We start from the raw sequence: 21,229 nt of genomic DNA, 5'->3' as shown, positions 1-21,229 counted from the left end.
CACCTGCTAGTTAATATTTTTTTCCCTGTAGGAGGGATGGAGCCCAGGGGCATTCTACCTCTGAGCTACACCCCAGCCCTATTTTTAAATCTCCATATTGAAACAAGGTCTCACTGAGTAGCAAAGGGCCTCACCAAATAGCTGAGGCTGTCTACAACTGCAATCCTCCTGTCTCAGCCTACCAAATGCTGGGATTACAAGCATGCACCACTACACCCAGCTTAGTTGAGGTTTTTTGATTTTGTTTTGTGGTACTGGGGATTGAACACAGGGACATTCTACTTCTGAGCTATATTCCCTAGCCCTCTTTTTTATTTTGAAACAGGGTTTCATAAGGTTGTTGAGAGTCTTGCTATATTGCTGAAGCTATGCTCAAACCTGTGATCTTCCTGTCTCAGCCTCCCAAGTACTGGAATTATAGGCATGTACCACCACGCCCAACATTTATTTATTTATTTATTTATTTATTTATTTATTTATTTATTACAGTACTGGTGATTGAACCAAGGGGCATTCTACCTCCAAGCTACACGCTCAGCATTATTATTATTATTATTAATTATTATTATTATTATTATTATTATTATTATTATTATTTTGGTGGTACTGGGGTTCCTGGAAGCCCTTCTACCTCCGGGCTACACTCCCAGACCTATTTTTATATTTTCATTTTGGAAACAGGGTCTCCTAAACCAGCGCGCGTGGCTGGCTTCGAACCTGCGCGATCCTCCTGTCTCTGCCTCCCAAGCGTGGGGATTACAAGCGTGCGCCACCACACCCGGCTCTCAGCCTTATTTTTATTTTTTATTTTGAAACAAGGTCACACTGAGTTGCAAAGAGCCTCACTAAGTAGCTGAGGCTGTCTGCGAACTGCGATCCTCCCGTCTTAGCCTCCCGAATGCTGGGATGACAAGTGTTCGCCATCATGCCCGGCTCTCCAACTTTTATTTTTGTGGTTCTAGGCATTGAACCCAGATGCACTCTACCTTTGAGCTATATTCCCCCAATTTTATTTCTTATTTGGAGTTAGGGTCTCGTTAGGTTGATGAGACTCTCATTACTTGCTGAAACTTTTCTCAAACCTGTGTTCCTCCTGTCTCAGCCTCCCAAATCCTAGGATTACAGGCATGTGTCACTATGCCTGGCTTTTTTTCTTTGTGTAGTAATGGGAATTGAACTTGGGGTCTTGCACATGCTAGGCAAGTGCTCTACCACTGAACTATATCCCCAATCCATTTTATTTTTTATCTTGAGAAAGGGATTTGCATAAGTTTCCCAGGCTGCCCTTGAATTTACAATCCTACCAAGTAGCTGAAACTTCCTTCATAACAGGTGAAGGTGGCCTAGCAGACATACTCCCTCCCCCCTTCGCAGGTTCCAGCCACAGTAAACCCTTTCTGGTTCTTAAATGTGCCTTTTCTGCCTCTGGGATGTAATAAGTACTCTTTTTTCCCCCTTGGAAGTTCTACCCTTTTCAACACTCAGTTGACCATCTCCTACTAGCTTTGAGGCCTCTCTTGACCCCAAGTCCAGGAGAGATTATGAGGTTACCAGGGCTCCAGAAGTCTGAAGTTGGGAGGATGAGACAGGAGGATTATAGGTTTGAGGTTTCATAAACCTAGCAAGACCCTTTTTCAAAAGCAAATATAAGCCGGGCGTGGTGGGCACGCTTGTCATCCCAGCATTCGGGAGGCTGAAACCGGAGGATCGCGGTTTGCGGACAGCCTCAGCTACTTAGTGAGGCCCTCTGCAACACAGTGAGACCCAGTTTCAAAATAAAGAATAAAAAATAGGGCAGGAGGCCAGGCGTGGTGGCGCACGCTTGTAATCCCCCCGCTTGGGAGGCAGAGACAGGAGGATCGCGCAGGTTCGAAGCCAGCCGTGCGCGCTGGCTTAGGAGACCGTTTCCAAATAATAAATATAAAAATAGGTCTGGGAGTGTAGCCCGGAGGTAGAAGGGCTTCCAGGAACCCCAGTTCCACCAAAAAAAAAAAAAATAGGGCAGGAGGTGTAGCTCAGAGGTCAAATGCTTCTGAGTTCCACCCCCAGACCCACAAAATAATAAATAAATGAATAAAGAAAGAAAGAAAGAAAGAAAGAAAGAAAGAAAGAAAACAAAATAGGGCAGGGGGTATAGCTCAGAGGTCTAATACCACAAAATAAAGAAAGAAAGAAAGAAAGAAAGAAAGAAAGAAAGAAAGAAAGAAAGAAAACAAATTAGGGCAGGCAGGGGGTATAGCTCGGAGGTCTAATACCCCTGGGTTCCATCCCCAGACCCACACACACAAAAAATTCCCTATACTAAAAACAAATATAGGCAGGCATGGTGGAAGACGCTTGCAATCCTGGTACTTAGGCTGAGACAGGAAGATTACAGGTTCTCAGCCAGCCTCAGCTACTTAGGGAGGCCCTCTGCAACTTAGTGAGATCCTGTTTCAAAATAAATAATAAAAAATAGGGCAGGGGGTGTAGCTTGGAGGTAAAATGCCCTTGGGCTCAATCCCCAGTAACACACACACACACGCACGCACGCACGCACGCACGCACGCACGCACACCCACACGAGCCAGATGGTATAAGGCGTAGAGGAAGGTGTCTGAGCACCAGTGGAGGAGAAGAAGTCACGTACGAGCCGCCAGCACCTGCCCAAGCCTCCCAGGTCCAACTCCCCAGTTACCTGAGAACTTCACTTTGCCCAGGATGTGGTAGATATTTCCAGAGAAGGGACTTGGCTTGATGGAGGACTGAATTGCTGGTGAAGGAAGAGGACAGGGATGTCACCCATCGGGCACAGGCCAAGCTCAGAGCAGATGCTGGGAGGGTGGGGCTGGGCCCCTGCTCCAGGGTTCACAGCCGCTGCCCGCCTCCCAGGCCACTGCCGCACTGCAGGGCGTGAGAGCAAGTTATGCAGCCACGCCAGTCAGAAATGGGGCTCCCGGATCCTTAGATCCCTCTGCCCAGTTTTGGTCGCATACGGTGAGGAGAAGAGATAGCACACAGAATATTAAAATGGCACCAGGAAGCAGGAACTCTGGGGCCTGCTTCATCAGGTCTGAGCAACCCTCAAGCCAAAGCTCACCTTTACACTTGGCCACAAAGCGTGTCTTCTCCAAGGGACGGCCAAACCAGACGCAGATCTGAACCATTAGTGGAAAGACGGATCCAGCATCAAATTTACCTTCATACCTTAAAACGTTTAAAAAATGTTAAGTCCAAGTACTTGGGCTTTGAGTGTTGCACACTACTTTGGGGTTAATCGCATGTCACCTATCCTATAATATTCAATCCCCCTTACATGTGGAACATTTTGCACATAAATCATGTTTAAATGTGTACAGATGGATTTTACCTTCAGATTGTAAAGCATGCCTGCACTCCCCCCTTCCTGCAGTGTGGAGAGTGAACTGCAGCCGCACACAGGCCAGGCTGAGCCTTCTACTGCTAAGCTACTTCCCCAGTGCTTTTTTTGTGGTATCGGGGATGGAACCCAGGGGCATTCTACCTCTGAGCTACACCCCACCCAGCCCTATTTTTTTATTCTATTATTATTATTATTATTATTATTATTATTATTATTATTATTATTATGTGTGTGGGTTTGGGGATGGAACTCAGGGGCATTCTACCTCTAGGCTACACCTCCTGCCCTATTTTTTATTCTTTATTTTGAAACCAGGTCTCACAGAGTTGCAGAGGGCCTCATTAAGTGGCTAAGACTGCCTGTAAACTGCAATCCTCTGGTCTCAGCCTCCCAAATGCCGGGATTACAAGCATGCGCCACAAAGCCCAGCTTTTATTCTTTATTTTGAAACAGGGTCTCATTAAAAGTTGTGAATGGCCTCACTAAGTAGCTGAGGCTGTCTGTGAACCATGATCCACCGGTCTCCACCTCCTGAATGCTGGGATTACAAGGGTGTGCTACAATGCCCAGCTACAATTATTTTATTCTTTATTTTGAAACAGGGTCTCACTGAGTTGCAAAGGGCCTCGCTAAGTAGAAGCTGAGGCTGTTAGTAAACACAATTCTCCTGTCTCAGCCTCCCAAATGCTGGGATTACAAGCATGCGCCACCACGCCCCGCTTGCCATCTTGTTCAGAAGATGAAATTATTGGATTCCTAGCCATAACCTCAAAAGAGAGAGCCTGAGAGATGATTTTTTTAAATGTGTATGTGGTACTAGGGATTGAACCCAGAGGCATTCTACCCCAAACTACATCCCCAGTGCTATTTTTTTTTTTTTTTCAATACTAGGGATGGAAACCAGGGGCATTCTCCCTCCGAGCTACACCTTCAGCCCTATTTTTTATTATTTTGAAACAGGGTCTCACTGAGTTGCAAAGGGCCTCGCTAAGTAGAAGCTGAGGCTGTTAGTAAACACAATTCTCCTGTCTCAGCCTCCCAAATGCTGGGATTACAAGCGTGTGCCACCACGCCCGGCTTTTATTTTCATTTTGAAACAGGTCTCACTAGGTTGATGAAGGTCTCATTACTTACTGAGGATGTTCTCAAACCTGAGATCCTCCTGCCTCAGCCTCCCAAATGTACTGAGATTATAGGCATATGCCATCATGCCCGGCTAAATTCAGTCTCTTAATGAGCTCCTACATCAGTCCGCTTCCAAATAATCTTGCACCATGAGACAGGATCGAAACACAGCATAAATAGCATAAACGAGAGGATGAGACTTCTCTCGGCAGCAGGTGGCGACCGCAGGAGCTTCAGGAATAGAATTAGAGCAGTGAGCCCAGCGTGTGGTGCATGCCTGTGATCTTTGTACTTGGAAGACTAACATAGGAGGATTGCAGGTCTAAAGCCAGCCTCAGCAACTTAGTGAGGCCCTCACGAATTTCACAAGACCTTGTTTCCGAATAAAAATTAAAATAGGAAGCCTTTCATGGAGGCGCAAGCTTGTAATCCCAGTACTTGGAAGGCTGAGACAGGAGGCTCTCAGATTCGTGGCCAGTCTCAGCTAAGTAGCAAGGCCTTCTGCAAAAACTGAGAGCCTGTTTCAAAATAAAAGAATAAAAAAAAAAAAAAAAATCAGGGCTGAGCTAGGTGTGGTGACGCATGCTTGTAATCCCAGCATTTGGGAGGCTAAGACAGGAGGATCGCAGTTCATGGACAGCCTTAGATATGTAGTGAGGCCCTTTGCAACTCAGTGAGACCCAGTTTCAAAATAAAGAATAAAGCCGGGAGTGGTGGCGCACGCTTCTAATCCCCGCGCTTGGGAGGCAGAGACAGGAGGATCGCGCAGGTTTGAAGCCAGCCGCGCACGCTGGCTTAGGAGACCCTGTTTCCAAATAAAAATGTAAAAATAGGTCTGGGAGTGTAGCCCGGAGGTAGAAGGGCTTCCAGGAACCCCAGTACCACCAAATAATAACAATAATAATAATAATAATAATAATAATAATAATAATAATAATAAAAAATAGAGCTGGGATGTAGCTCAGAGGTAGAATGCCCCTGGGTTCCATCCTCCATACTACAACAAAAGCAAGCAAGCAAACAAACAAAATAAGGTCTGAGTTGTAACCTGGAGAAGGCCCCTGGACTCCATGCTCAGTCCTACACACATACAAAGAGAGGTGTGGGCAGCAAGAGGGTAGGGAGGAGGGTTTCTCCTCAGAGGCTCCATCTGCTTCTTTTTAGCCAAGACAGAACTGTCTTGTTCAGGTACAAGGAATGGCCCACATATTCGAGCAAGTACCAAGGGTAGTGAATCAGGGTTTTCTAAGCACAGGCCTGAAAGCCTTACCCCACTGCTCAGGAGGCGGAGGTGGAGGAGCGTAAGTTCAAGGCTGGTCTTGGCAACTAAGCAAGATCATGTCTCAGAATTAAGAAGTAAGTAAAAAGAGCTGGAGGTATAGTTCAGTAGTTAGAGTGGCCCTGGGCTCCATCCCCAGTACTGCCAAAAAGCTGAAATAAAACCTGAAAACTTTCAATTTTATGTACCAACCTCAGGGTTATTAAAAATATTTTTTCTCCTTTCTACAGCATACAGTTTTTTGTTAGTACAAACAACTGGTTATGTTACATCATGTGGAGGATGTAAAGAAAGCCTGGTAGAAATAAGGATAACAAAAATAATCCAGATAAACATGGATGAATTCTGGGCAAGCTTTAGCAATTGTCTTCTCCTAAACCCTCATAGAGCAGAAATGAACTGTCATTTTGTGCAGGGACAAATGCCACACAGGGGTTAAAAGAACAGGCCAAGTCTGGCGTGGTGGCGCATGCTTGGATTCCCAGTACTTGGGAGGCTGAGACAGGAGGATTGCAGGTTTGCAGCCAGCCTCAACTACTTAGTGAGGCCTCTGCAACTTAGCGAGACCCTGTTTCAAAATAAAAATTAAAAAATAGGGCTGAGAGTAAAACTCAAAGGTAGAACGCCCCTGGGCTCCATCCCCAGTACTGCAAAACAAACAAACAAACAAACAAACAAACAAACAAACAACCAGGCCGAGGAGGCTTAAAGTGTGTGTGTGTGTGTGTGTGTGTGTGTGTGTGTGTGTGCGCGCGCGCGCAGGTCTTTCACTTCCTAGCTCTAACTCAGACAGGTGATTAAGTCTTTGCTGCCTCTGTTGCCTCATGTATAAAATGAAGAAAACAATGGACCCCCGATAGGCGTGGTGTCAGGCTAAATGAGCCATGCGGGCTCGGCTGAGAGCAGCACTGCCCGGAAGAACTTTCTGGCCTGGGGAATGAACACAATGTGGGTCCATGCTGTCCGATATGGTCTCTGCTAACCACAGGCAGCTAGCAGTACACCTGAAATGTGGCTGTGGGACTGGATTAAAAATCCTGATTTTTATTGACTTGTATTTACATGACATTAAACATCCACGTGGCTGAAGGCCACGCTGGAGCGCACTGAGTGCTCAAGGAGTGTGGTCGGCGTAGGTCCTCCTCCCGCCCTCTGCGGCGGTCCCAGGCAGTGGGGGCGTGTGCGGCTCCCTGGTCTCACAGGAACCCGCCTGTGGGTGGCAGCTGGAGGGCTGCGTGTTCTCAGGAGTGGGCGCTCACCTCCTTGTTCCTGCCAGCCGCCTCACCCTCACCAGAGGCTAGAGGAGACATGGGTGCACACAGAGCGGCTCCACAAACCCCAACGTGGGGGAAGGCTCACTGAAGCCAGAGCGTGGGACGCGGCTCCTGGCCAGAAGGCAGCCATGGGCCGCAGGGCCAGTCCAGGGACACCGCCACCCGTGAGCAGCATGCCTGGGGCTCATTTTCCTATTTTTTAATATAAATAAACAAATGGTTGCGCTTATGCAGACACTTTAGCTACTTTTCAAAGATGATACTTACCAGCCAGGGTACATTAAGTATCGGGATCGAAGCATCTGAGGACTTGAAAAACTATTTTCTGAGAGAATCAGTTCAATGTCTTCATTCCTTTGAAGAGGGAAAAAAAGATCCAGGTTAATTAGGGCCGTCACTTTTGTGGGTGTGTGTGCATGTGATTCTAGGGACTGAATCCAGGAGCACACGACCTCTGAGCTGACCACTGACCCTTTTTGTTTTTGAAAGTTTTGAAAGAAACCAGGCATGGTGCACACTTGCCATCCCAGTACTTGAGAGGGTGAGAAAGGAAGATCGCAGTTTGCGGCCAGCCTCAGCTACTTAGTGAGGCTTTCTGCAACTTAGTGAGACCCTGTTTCAAAATAAAGAATTAAAAATAGGGCGGGCCTCTGGGCATTGTGGTGCACACTTATAATCCCAGCATTCGAGAGGCTGAGATAGGAGGATCCGGGTTCGTGACCTCAGCTACTTAGGCCCTCTGCAACTCAGTGAGACCCTATTTCAAAATAAAGAATAAGAAATAGGGCTGGGGGTGTCACTTGGAGGTACAATGCCCCGGGTTCTATCCCCAGTACTGCAAATAAATAAATAAATAAAAAATAAAAATAAAAAAGGGTGGGGCGGGTAGTATAGCTTAGAGGTAGAAAGCCCCCTGGGTTCAATCCCCAGAACTGAAAAAACAAAACAAAACAACTGAAATAAGGTCTCTCTAAATTACTGAGACTGGCCTTGAATCTGTGATCTGTCTCCCAAGCACTGAAATTCCAGGCCTGTGCACAAGGCTCAGCAGGGCTGCCAATCCTAATCTGCACAGTTTTGCCCCACACATACACAAGCACACGTGCATGCCTTTTTCCTCTGTCAGACCATGTGAAAATTGCTCTGTATCACTCATAAACACTTCAGTAGACATGGCCTAAGAACAAGGTCATTCTCTCATAAGAAGCTCAATATTATGATCACACCAAGGAATTTTTTTTTTTTTTTTTCAGTACTGGGGATTGAACCCAGGGGCATTCTACCTCTGAGCTACACTCCCAAGCCCTATTTTTTTTTTTTCCGGGTCTGGGGATGAAACAAGGGGCATTAGACCTCCAAGCTACACCCCCTGTCATATTTTTTATTCTTTATTTTGAAACCGGGTCTCACTGAGTTGCAGAGGGCCTAAGTAGTTGAGGCTGTCTGCGAACCGGGATCCTCCGGTCTCAGCTTCCCAAATGCTGGGATTACAAGCGTGCCCACCACGCCCGGCTGTCAAGCCCTATTTTTAGCTCTTTATTTTTGAACACAGTCTCACTAAGCTGTAGAGGGGCTTCATGAGGTTGCTGAGACTGGCAGCAAACCTACAATCCTCCTGTCTCAGCCTCCCAAGTACTGGGATTACAGATGTGTACCAGCATACCTAGCGCCAGGCAACTGAACACTATAACCAGCAGTGGTATCATCTGGAGCTTATTAGAAATGGAGAAACTCTGCTGGGCGAGGTGAGGCAAGCCTGCAAGCCCAGGACTTGGGAGGCTGAGACAGGAGGATCACAGGTTTGAGGACAGTCTCAGCAAGGAGTGAGGCTCTCATCAACTTAGTGAGACCCTATTTCAAAATAAAGAAAAATAGGGCTGGGAGTGTAGCTGAGAGGCAGAATGCCTCTGGAAAAAAAAAAAAAAAAATATATATATATATATATATATATATATATATATATATATATATATACACAAAATTAGAGAAAATACTGATCTAATAGTCATTTGTTCTCCAATTTCCCTTTTTTGTGGGAGAGGTCCATGATCCAATGAAGGACCTCTCATTAAATGTAGCATCTTTTTCTCCTTTAATCCGAGTCAGCTCCTTTCCGAGTGCTGCACGGGAGGAAGCCGCAGTCCTGCGGAGCGGCGCCGTAGGCTTACCTGGTGACGATCCCATGTTCTGCAAGAATGAAGGCTGTGGTAGGGTTGGCTGCCCTGATGAGGCTCTGGAGCTGAACCAGCAGTGGGTGCCTCTGCTCCGAGGTCAGACTGGTGAACACCACGTTATTCACCAGACCTGGGAAGACCAAGAAGGGCTGAGCGTCAGCTGTGACGGGGCTGCCTGCTCACCAGGTGTGGGCCCGCGCTCCCCGTCGCCTGCAGCGCCGGGTGCAGACCCCGTGTCCCCACACTGCATACCCAGCCGTCCTCCTCTCCCCTTCCAGCAACCGCCACGCTTCAGAGTGAAGCGCTCCAACCCCGAAGCTGCTTCATTTCCTAACCTTGTGTGTTTGTGTGTGTGTGTGCTGGGGATTGAATTCAGGAGTATTCTACCTCCAAGTTACACTCCCAGCTCTGGTGCAACCAAACGAAGTCACTGGAGCCTCTAGAGACTGAGTGAGGCCAGGACAGGAGCCACGGCCAAAATGCGGTGCACGGGCAGGCACAGGGCTCCGCACATCCTAGGGACGGCAGCCACAGGAGCCAGACCCAGCCAGGGCCTGCGGGATTCCTGGGGTGGAGAACATGAGTGGTGCGATGGGTCTTGCAGCGAGGAGCCAGGGAAGGCTGAAGGAAAAGCCACATAGGCCCACAGACTCTGGTGTGCACACGGGTGACAGGTCTAGGCCCGGCCTGCCCAAGGAAAGGCTGGTGTCTGGACACAGACCCTGCCCAGAGCCCTGCCTCACACATGAACCACGTGGACAAAGCTTGTGGGGTTGCGATTCTAGGTCAGGAACTTATCACACAATGAGGACTTTGCTAGCTGGGTTTGGTGGTGCACGCTTGTAATCCCAGTACTTGAGAGGCTGAGACAGGGGGATCGCGGTTCTCAGCCACCCCCAGCTAGTTAGTGAGGCCCTCCGCAACCTACTGAGACCCTGTTTCAAAATAAAGAATAAAAACTAGGGCTGGGGGTGTAGCTCGGAGGTAGAATGCCCCTGGGTTCCATTCCCAGTACTGCAAAAAATAAATAAATAAATAAGAGGACTTTGCTTTATAGAAAACAAGCAAGAGGATTATCCCTGCATTCCTTAGGCCAGCTATGTAAACTGCCACCTGCCAAGAGGAAATGCCACCCGCGAGGCGGGCGCTGCAGTTATCTGGAGCACAGGGTACAGAGGCTGGCATGAGCGCCTCGCCTGGTCTGGGTCAGGAGTGTCCATCTGCTCCCTTTCAAGGAGTAGACGCGACGCCCAATTCGCCCAAGGCCTCATTAGCCTGGGCTGTGAGCAGGGCCTGGCCTGGCCTGCTCCTCAGAGGAAAGAAACAGCCTCGTATTCCCTCTGACCACCCACCCTGGGCTAAAGGCTTCCTGCAGCCCAGGAGAAAATAAAGCCCACATCTTCAATCTACAGGCCCTTCCCACTTGCTTTTCTCCTTCAGTGCTGCTAGGAACTGAACCCAAGGACACTCTGCCTCCCTTATACCTCTAGTCTTTTTTTTTCCCCCCTGTACTGGGAATGGAACCCAGGAGCACTCTACCCTGAGCTACACCCCTAACCCTATTTTTTATTCCTTATTTTTTTGAAACAGGGCCTCACTGAGTTGCAAAGGGCCTCACTAAGTAGCTGAGGCTGGCCTTGAACCAGGATCCATCTTTCTCAGCCTTCTGAATGCTGGAATTTCAAGCATGTGCCAGCACTGCCAGGTTTTTTTTTTTTTTTTTTTTTTTAAGCAGGGTCGTGCTAAATTGCTGACAGCCTCACTAAGTTGCTAGGGCTAGCTTCAAACCCACGATCCTCTTGTCTCAGCCTCCCGAGTCCTAGGATGATAGGCGCACAGCACCAAGCCCAGCAGAGGCAGCACAGTGGTGAGCCTGCTTGCTGCTCCAGCAGAGACTGTTTCCTAGTCCTTGGATTTCTGAAAGACACATCATTCTGGGGCTACAACATAGTTCTTTTCTCTTTCCAAAATAATACTTTATTAAGCTGGGCGTGGTGGTGCACACTTGTAATCCCAGCTTTGGGAGGCTGAGACTGGAGGATCTTGGTTCAAGGACGGCCTCAGCTACTACTTAGTGAGACCTTTTGCAACTCAGTGAGACCCTGTTTCAAAATAAAGAATAAAAAGTAGGGCTGGGGGTGTAGGTTGGAGGCAGAATGCCCCTGGGTTCCATCCACAGCACCACACACACACAAAATAAATAAAACAATACTTTATTGTTAAAAGCAGCGACTGAGCAAACTCGAGTCCTGATCAGGAGCAAGGGGAGGCAACACACTCCCTCAGGATGTGAAACATTTGTGCGCTGATGGTGAACGCCACCTCCAAACAAGTCATCAAATCTCCCAGAAGAAAAAAAAGACTTGTGGTGGTGCACGCTTGTAATCCCAGTACTTGGGAGGCTGAGACAGGAGGACTGCAAGTTTAAGGACAGCCCCAGGAAGCAGTGAGACTTGTCAACCAAGAGAGAGGGACACTATTACAAATTAACAAAATATATCGGGCTTGGAGGTGTATCTCAGAGGTAGAAGATCTGCCTTTCATCCTGCACCAAGGCGAGCCGCGTGAGGCCAGTGCAGAGGGTCCTGTGGGCCAGACGCAGGGGAGACGCAGCAAGGCACTGCTGCTCCACAGCCCTCGGAGGACAAAGACACAATATGTGGTCACAGGTCCCCTGCCACATCTCTAGCAGCTAGACAAACACAGGATCCGACACCCAGTGCCTTTGAACAATGAATTGGAAGGCAGCATTAGTTAAATATGCTACTGAGTGTCAGAGAGAACACAGACGATCAGCCTGGAAGGATTCAGACTAAAGGGGCTTTCTTCCTGGGACATAGGCCCAGGGCTGCCACGAGCTCATGGACGATGGAGTCAGAGCACTTCCCCAAGGCTCTGCCATGGAAGCGTGACCATCTGTGCTATCCCTCATGCAAAGCGCAGAGGGCACTGGGGGAAAGGCCAGAGAAAGGGAGACTCTGCATAACGGGCGGCACAGGCCAGGGGGAGAATTCTGCACAACTGCTGGCCAGGACCAGCCAGCGCCCTCTGCGCAGCCTCCCCAGGCACCCCCTGGCCGAGGAAACCTGACCCGCCTGAGCTCCGGGCACCAGGGCCTTCCTCTGTCAAACCTGTATTTCCCTCTAGTTCATAGGCTTTCTCTTTAGCAAAGGGAGGAGCAAAAATTCACAAATAATCATAATTTTGGTGCTACGGGGGACTGACCCAGTGGCGTGTGCATGCTACACAAACGCTCCATCACTGAGCTACATCCTCGGCTCTTTTTAGTTTTGAGACATCTCTCTAAGTTGTCAAGGCTGGCCTCAAATTTGCAATCTTCTTGCCTCAGCCTTCTGAGTAGACAGGATTACAGGCATGTGCTACAGCACTCAGCCAGAAAGAACAGTTCTTGAGGGCATTTCCCCTAGCTATCATCCCCTTCTTTTCATAGCCCCAAACCCCAACGGGTCACTCACACTGACGGCTTAGTCCATTAGTCCACGTAGACTGGGCAAGCACTGTACCGCCGAGCTACATCTCCAGCCCCGTCCCTCACACGTGAAGAGCCAACAGGTTCTTGGTATTTCTGTGTCATCAAACATGAGGGACGGTTCTCCTGCCTCGGTGTCTGAAGCAATGCCTTTCCTGCCTCTCCTTGCAGTCTTCGGATGCAGAGACTGGCTAATTACATGCCATGCCCTTGCCTTTGACCATGACTTCCAAACATGTAGCCTAAGGATCAGACAGCCTTCCTTGGTTATTTCCTAGGCCTGTGTTTTCTCTTGTGCTTTTTATTTCAAGGACAGATAGGACCAACCTTCTCACTCTCCAGCTGGAAACCCAGGAATCACCCTGGATACCTCTTTTTCCAACTCATGTCCCACATTTAGTCTGTTAGCAGATTCTATTAACCTAACCTCCACAATCTCCTTGATCTACCTGGGGTGGGCGCTGAGGATCGACCCAGTCACCTCCATTCTCCTGGCTTCTGGGTGGCCTTCAAAAGCTACTACCTGGTGTAACAACCTAACATGCACACTACTCCCCACGGGGACCAGCTTCCTGCCCTGGGCAGCACCCAACTTAGCTGCTTCCCAAGACAACAGCTCTGGTATGCTGCTGTCTCCGCTCCCTGCAGACTGGCAATAGGCTCAGCAGGGCACAGCTGTGCTGGGGATGCCACACTGTGGTTTTCTTCCATTGGACTTCTGCTCGCTGGGCTGGCTCAGGAAGCCTAGCCCCCAGGCATCTCCCTGAGAACAATGAGCATTTTATCACTACGGCCCCACTGAACTTACTATTTATTCCGCATCTCCAGGCATCACAGATAATATGACTAGAAAGTACAGCTTCTAGGAGGACACCACCATTCTGAATACAACCTGCAGGGTGGGTGGATTTTTCTAAATGTTTTCATGGAGGTGTGGAAAATTCCAGTGTTTGCAGGGTAGGATTAAGCAAGACAGGTGCTGCTGGGCCAAACTGCACTCTTGAGACAAAGACGGCATCGGGATCTTGTGGATCCAGAAGCCAGGAATACCTACGCAGTCCACTAATACACGCGGAGAGGCCAGAGCGACTCGAGCCCAGGAGCGGTGCTGCTGGGGCTGCCTACTGTCAAGACAGCATTACCGAACAAGTCCTGGAGAACTGCCTACCAAGTACGATAAAAGGAAGACATCAAAGTTTTCCCTGGACCAGCTTTGTTTGCTTTAGATTTCAGAATGGTAGCAACGTGGAGAGAAGTCTACTGCATCTGCACAGAGCAGGGAAGGCACGCAGAAAGGAAGGAAAGCTTACCTTGTGAACACTGGTCAAGACACTTAGGGAAGAGATATCTAAGGAGAAAAAAGAGAAATATCTTTAAACCATCTCAGAATTGCCACTGATTATTTCCCACAAAAATGTGATTATAGCTGGGCAGGGTGGCACATGCCTGTAATCCCAGTACTTGGGAGGCTGAGACAGGAGGATCTCAGGTTTAAGGCCAGCTTCAGAAACCTAGTGAGGCCCTCAGCAACTTGGCAAGACCCTGTTTCAAAATAAAAAATAACGAGGGCTGGAGGCGTGGCTTGAAGGTATAATGCTACTGTGTCCAGCCCCAGCACCAAAAACAAAATCAAAAAGCAAATACAACTGATGTGCAAACTGACTTCCCCGACGAGCAAGCAATAGACAGCACTGAACGGTTAAGATGGCCAGGGTCATTCAAGATGGCCAGGGTCATTCAAGATGGCCAGGGTCATTCAAGATGTTTCACAGTTCGAGCCAATGTCCTTCCCCATAAAAATCCCTACATGGTTGACGAGTGCTGAGACGTTGCAGGGGGATACTGGGAAGCACCAGCTCTTTAGATTACAGGAGATGGAGAAGGAGAACTGGTCCTTGTCTTGTCTCCTCCCTCCCTCCCTCTCCCTCTCCCTCTCTCTCTCTGTGGTTCTGTGGTGCTGGGGACTGAACCAAGGGCCTCGCTCTGCTAGGCAAGCACTTTCCCGATTTTATTCACAAATCCTATGGTGTAAGGAAGCAGGCTGTGGATTGACCGAGTCAGAAGGGAAGTAGGGAGTAGGGTGATCGATCCAAGGTGTGAGCTAGCCGACAACCACAGCGCCACCACGAGCTCCAGAGAAAAACTCAACATTCCCACGGGGCGTTCAGACGCCCCAGAATCAGAAAGCTCTTCTCAGGGAAGAAAGCCAGCAGTAGTAAGAACAGCTGCCTCAGCTGGACGTGGAGGTGCACACCTGTAACCCCAGTACCTGGGAGGCCGAGACAAGAAGATCAAGGGTTGGAGGAGCCTCGTCAACTTAGTGAGACCCTGTTCCAAAATAAAAAGGGCTCAGGGCATATCATGGAGGTAGAGTATCCAAGTTTAAGCCCCAGTACCCCCACCCCACCAGCAATAAAGACACCAGGCAAATCTCACATGGACCCATCCCTGCCTCCCAGATCAAAGCACACTGACCCTTACCTCACAGAAAGGAACTGTAAGCGCGCCCATGCTCTACCCCGCCTGTTTAAACACAAAACACTACCTAGAAACAATGATGGGCTTCATTTTTGCTAAGGTGGCCACTAAAAACAAACATCCAACGGTCCTGAGTTCTCAAAATGCCTTGCTATGAAAGCAACACACAGTTCAAAGGCAGCGCAGACTTAGTGGTGAGGCTGGGCAGGAACCCAGGCTGTCCCCTCTTCCTACTTGTACTCAGCATTGTGCTGCGGTTTTGGTCAGAACTCTAAGCAAGAAAATAAATCAAAGGGCATCCAGACGGCACGAAAAAGTGAAGCCATTTACTCACAGATGACACACTTGTGTGGCAAGGTGCTGGGCATCAACCTGGCATTCTTCTTCCACACTACATCACCAGCAACATTTGATTTTTTATTTTTTATGCAGTAAGATATTTATTACATTGTAAAGAAATACAAAGAAACTGTGTTATTTTGTGTACAGGTATGTACACCCAGGCCTTTTCTGCCTTCCCCTCTGATACATGAGAAGGGAACCATGTGCAGCCGGTTCATAGCAATGAATTCTGTCACCCTTCTGCACAGGAAAACTCTTCTAAGGTCCCTTCAACCCCTGGCTGTGCACAGTTCTCTAAGGCAGCTGGTTCCAAAACTGTATGTTCTCCACTGTAAGAAACTTCTTCCTTCAAGCCAAAAATCATGGTACACTGTTCTGGATTGAGACTGCATATATATCTGTGATTTAGTTAGAAAACTTTATTGGCATTCTTCCATTCCTCATAATAACCTGAGAAGAATTAATTTTAAGCCTGCAATCCATATTTACAATTCCAAAATAATACATCTCTAAAGAAATAACAGTTGTTATTTTTGATTTTGAAACAGGGTCTTACCAAATTGCTGCCAGCTTCACTAAGCTGCTGAGGCTGGCTCCCAACCTTTGATCCTCCTGTCTCAGCCTCCCAAGTACTGGGATTACAGGAATAGGCCATCCTGCCTGGCAACACAGGAATACTCTTTTTTTTTTGGGGGGGGGGATCTGGGGATGGAACCCAGGGCCATTCTACCTCCGAGCTACACCCCCTGCCCTATTTTTTATTCTTTATTTTGAGACAGGGTCTCACTAAGTTGCAGAGGGCCTCACTAAGTAGCTGAGGGTGTCCGTGAACCACGATCCTCCAGTCTCAGCCTCTGGAATGCTGGGATTACAAGCATGCGCCACCATACCTGGCTAACTATGACACACTCTTGTATACAGAAAATTGTAAGGAGTCCATGCACATACCTAAAAGCCTAACAGAACTAATAAACAGTTCAGCAAGGTTTCAGGATATAAAATCAATGTACAAAAGTCAACTGTATGGCAAGGCATGCATGGTGGTGCATGTCTATAATCCTAGTACTTGAGAGGCTGAAACAGGAGGATCACAGGTTCGAAGCCAGCTTTAGCAATTTAATGAATCTCTCAACAACTTAGTGAAACATTATTTCCAAATAAAAAATAAAATGTGGCTGGAGGTATATCTTGGAGGTAGAATACCCCAGGTACTGGGATTAAAGGTATGCGCCTCAACACCTGCTTGTAGCCATATTTTTTTATCTACCACAGTTGGCCATGGAAGGCTATTATTTTGAAGGGGAGGGGATAATGGAGACCTAACTCATGGTCTTATACATGCCACTAGTCACACCTCCAGCCCCTTAAATTATTATTGTTTTTTTATGGTACTGTTATTTTTTTTAATAGATGGAACCCAGGGGATTTCTACTTCCAAACTATACCCCCCAGCCCTATTTATTTTTTACTTGAAAACAGGGTCTCACTAAGTTGCTGAGGCTGGCTTCTAAAACCTGCAATCCTCTTGTCTCAGCCTCCCAGGTCCTCCTAAGTGTGCGTCACCACAAAAGTCTCCCTCATTTATTATTAATTAATTAATTAATTAATTATTTTTTTTGCGGGTCTGGGGATGGAAACTAGAGGCATTCAACCTCTGAGCTACACCCCCTGCCCAATTTTTTATTCTTTGTTTTGAAACAGGGTCTCACTGCCGGGCGTGGTGGCACACGCTTGTAATCCTCGTGCTTGGGAGGTGGAGACAGGAGGATCGCGCAGGTTCCAAGCCAGCCGCGCTGGCGTAAGAGACCCTGTTTCAAAAATAGAAAATAGGTCTGGGAGTGTAGCCCGGAGGTAGAAGGGCTTCCAGGAACCCCAGTACCACCAAAAAAATAAATAAATAAAATGAAACAGGGTCTCACTGAGTTGCGGAGGGCCTCACTTAGTAGCTGAGGCGATCCTCCGGTCTCAGCCTCCTAAATGCTGGGATTACAAGCCTGAGCCACCACGCCCGGCTCTCCCTTATTTTAATAAATGGGAATGACTTTACTTTTGACGCTCGTTATGAACCTGCAATTCTCCTATCTCAGCCTCCCAAGTACTGGGATTATAAGCATGTGCCACCACGCCCAGCTTTATTTTTTATTTTGAAACAGGAACTCACTAAGTTGCTGAGGCTGGCTTCTAAAACCTGCATTCCTCCTGTGTCGGCCTCCTAAGTACTGGGATTACATGTGTGCCACCATGCTTGAGGTCAGCGTATTTTAAACCTACCGCCCTGCGGGCTGGAGGCGGTCGTGTGTACCTGTGCTCCATGTAGCTGCTCAGGGGCTCCAAGCACACCGTGACGGCACCAATAGTGAAGAAGGACTTGACGCTGGGGTCTGGGTGGGTCTGTAGGGCCTGGACAACATCAATTATATCTGTGTAGCTGCAGAGAAAAGGAATGGTTAGTTTAGTGGTTGGGGCTACGAAGTTGGGGAGGAGAGGAAAGCTGAGTGGCCGAGTCAGCTAGGGTGAGGAAGACAAAAGGCTGGGTCCCCCGGTTTCAGGCTACTTGGTGATTCAGAGCCCAGGACCCACAAAGCGCTTCTGCAGTCAGTCCCCCTAACTGCAAAGGGGGCAGAAGAAGCCCCTGCTGGGGAGGTGCAGGACACCTCTGGTGACCAGGGGCCCTGTGCGTGGGGCTCGGTGTCCTTGGGCCTCTTTCTAACCTTGCTAGGAGCGCCTGCTGCTGTCTGTTTTCCGCACTCACAGGATCAGCAGACCTGTATCAAGTACCGTTCACTGTCTATCAGCTGCCTGGAACTCCCTCCAAATTCCAGACTTACAGAGCCAATCTGCTGTCTGCATCTAGAACGTAGTGCTCCGTGATCCAGCTCCCCAAGCCTGCTCCTCCCGAGGCTTTGCCTTCCTTAGGGGAGGGGCTCCGCTCTGGGATGTGAAGCCAAAGGATGTGTGTGGTCCCTCTGACTCTTTTTCTTTTTCGCTCACACCCCACACTACCCCTGGGTCCAAACTGCTACCACCTGTTACCTAGACCACCCACCACCCCACTTCTGTCCTTGCCTCCCTCCGATCTGTTTTAGCACAGAAGCCAGAGAAATATGCAACACCCAGAGTCAGATCACGTCATCGCTCTGCTCCAAACCCCCTGGTGGTTCTTACTTTACAGGGAAAGCCAAAGCCCTTCCAACTGGCCAGGAAGCCTCAGGACGACCCCTCACAATGCGGAAGCGATTTACCCACCACCTGTCCCTCCCCGAATCCCACCACTGTGGCCCCTGGCTCCACCCTGAACATGCCAGGCCTGCCCTGACCGCTGCCTGGAACGCCCCTTTCCTCTGCTAGCCGCCTGGCTCGCTCCCTTTCTCTTTTCAGGTCTTTGCTCGAGTGCATGCTGTGTGATGCTGGGATGAAACCCGGGCCTCGTGCATGCTGGGCAAGGCTCCACCGAGCTACATCCGGCGGCATCTCCAGAGGCGGCCGCCTTTGGCCTTATCACCTGGTTCAATACAGTGACCCTTCCCCTTGGGACTCCCTTCCCCCTGCCTCCAAGTTTTCTCCAAAGCACGATTCATCAGCTATATAAACCATCTTTTTGTTGTTTTTCATCTACTTTCTTCTGTGTGTCTTTTTCCACCTGCTGTCTTTTCTCATTTGTTTATTTACTATCTCTTACTGCTTCCAGATACAAAGAACATGTAAAGTGGTTAATATTTATTTATTTATTTATTTATTTATTTATTTATTTAGCGGTACTAGGGATGGAACCCAGGGGCATTCCACCTCCGAGCTACACCCTTAGCCCTATATTTTATTCTTTATTTTGAAACAGGGTCTCACTGAGGTACAAAGGGCCTCACTAAGTAGCTGAGGCTGGCCTTGACCCTGCAATCCAACTGTCTCTATCTTCCAAATGCTGGGATTACAAGCGTGCACCACCTTGTCCAGCTTTTTATTTCTTATTTTTTTGGTGGTACTGGGAATGGAACCCAGGGGCCTTCTACCTCCGGGCTACACTCCCAGACCTATTTTTTAAATATATTTTATTTGGAAACAGGGTCTCTTACCAGCTGAGGCTGGCTTCGAACCTGCGCGATCCTCCTGTCTCAGCCTCCCAAGCACTGGGATGACAAGCGTGCGCCACCACGCCCAGCTCCAGCTTTTTATTTTTTATTTTAATTTTGTTTGTCTGTTTGTTTGGTACTGGAGATAGAACCCAGGGGCTTTCTACCTCCAGGCTACACTCCCAGAACTATTTTATATTTTATTTGAAAACACAGTCTAAGTTGCTGATAGCCTCACTAAGTAGCTGAGGCTGGCTTTGAACCCACGCGATCCTCCCATCTCAGCCTCCCAAGTGCTGGGATTACAAGCGTGTGCCACCCTGCCCGGCTAAGGTGGTTGTTAAGTACTATGTCTCTGTTTCCTAAAGCAGCTGTAGGTAGGTGGACTGGGCATCTAATTCCCACCACTACTCCTAAACTCTAGGCCATGTCTAGTGGGACCTGCCCTCTTGACCTTGTAGAGTACACTGTCTCTACTGACCCAGACTATCACTCAAAGGTCTGTCCCCATGACATGATAATTGGCCCTGTGGATCAGACTGGCCTAGGTCATCCAGGCTCCTGGAAGGCCAATAGTGGGGTGGGGGAAGGTATGCCCTGTCTGAGCTACTTTCTATTTCTACAAACAGCTCATCTGCAGAAAGGCCCTTGTCTTTATCCCAGATTACAGTATCCCCTGCCCCTGCCTCAGGTCTGGCGCCAGTGGTGCCCAGCCAGCAGAGCTTCAGTTCCTCCGAGGGGGCGTGGCTGGCGCAGAGCCCGCACGGGGAGCCCTCTGCTCATGCTCCTCCCCGGTGGGCGTGCGGTGGTCCCGTGGGGTCTTCCCACTGCAGTGCCTGGCGGCCCACGTGCTGCAGGCTCTGCCCGCTGCGCAGCTGCTGAAGTGGGTCTGTTCTTGCACATCACCCAAGCGCTTGGTGTGAGTGTTCAGTGGATGGACGTCTCGTGGATAATGCCCAGCCTCACTCCGCAGCATTAACTTTCCCCCTCTTCTAGAATAAGTGCTAGGAGCGCCCTCCTCCAGGATAAGCATAGAGACCTAGTAAGCTCAAGAATCCAGTGATTTTAACACAACAGGACCTTCCGCAGGGCCTGGGGATTGGTGCTGGGAAGGCAAGAGTGAGAAGCAGGCCTGCGTCCCTTGGCGAGCCTGCACGTGGCACTGCCGGAGAGAGGAGGCCTTCCCCAGCTCCTGCTCACAGCCCCGGGCTGGCCTCCAGGCCGAAGAAGGCGGCCTCACTTCCAGGGAAGCAGAAGGGGGCCTGGCACGGAAGCTGCCAGGACCTGCCCCGGACACTTGGGCCGACCCACCCACCTGCGTCAGGCAAAACTGGCTCTTTACCTGTGCTGCTTTCTTGTCCATATTCACTTTATTAAAAATAGCAACAAAAGAGCTGGGACTGGTTGCGCACGCTTGTAATCCCAGGGCTTGGGAGGCTGAGACAGGAGGATTATAGTTTATGGACAGCTGCAGCTACTTAGTGAGGTACTCTGCAACTTTGAGAGACCCTGTTTCAAAACAAAGAATATAAAAATAGAGCTAGGAGTATAGCTTGGAGATAAAATGCCCCAGGTTCCATTCCCAGTACCAGAAAAAAAGAAAAAAAATAGAGTTGAGGGTGTAGTTCGGAGATAGAAC

At 48.9% G+C, this 21,229-nt stretch overlaps 1 protein-coding gene across 1 annotated transcript in view; it reads right to left on the bottom strand.

Moving 5' to 3' along the window:
- DNAAF9 (dynein axonemal assembly factor 9) overlaps nucleotides 1-21,229 on the bottom strand; it is a gene marked incomplete at both ends in the record, with an annotated part of 124,811 nt that overhangs the window by 4,238 nt on the left and 99,344 nt on the right. The window contains 6 exons of the mRNA XM_080716014.1: nucleotides 2,678-2,752; nucleotides 3,080-3,186; nucleotides 7,307-7,393; nucleotides 9,208-9,343; nucleotides 14,014-14,051; nucleotides 17,826-17,951. Of these exons, the coding sequence (XP_080572140.1) occupies nucleotides 2,678-2,752; nucleotides 3,080-3,186; nucleotides 7,307-7,393; nucleotides 9,208-9,343; nucleotides 14,014-14,051; nucleotides 17,826-17,951 (569 nt within the window). The remainder of the gene's footprint in view (nucleotides 1-2,677; nucleotides 2,753-3,079; nucleotides 3,187-7,306; nucleotides 7,394-9,207; nucleotides 9,344-14,013; nucleotides 14,052-17,825; nucleotides 17,952-21,229) is intronic.

This window comes from Muscardinus avellanarius, assembly GCF_963383645.1.
Source record: "Muscardinus avellanarius genome assembly, chromosome: 19".
NCBI lineage: Eukaryota > Metazoa > Chordata > Mammalia > Rodentia > Gliridae > Muscardinus > Muscardinus avellanarius.
This window is presented reverse-complemented; position numbering and strand designations above follow the sequence as displayed.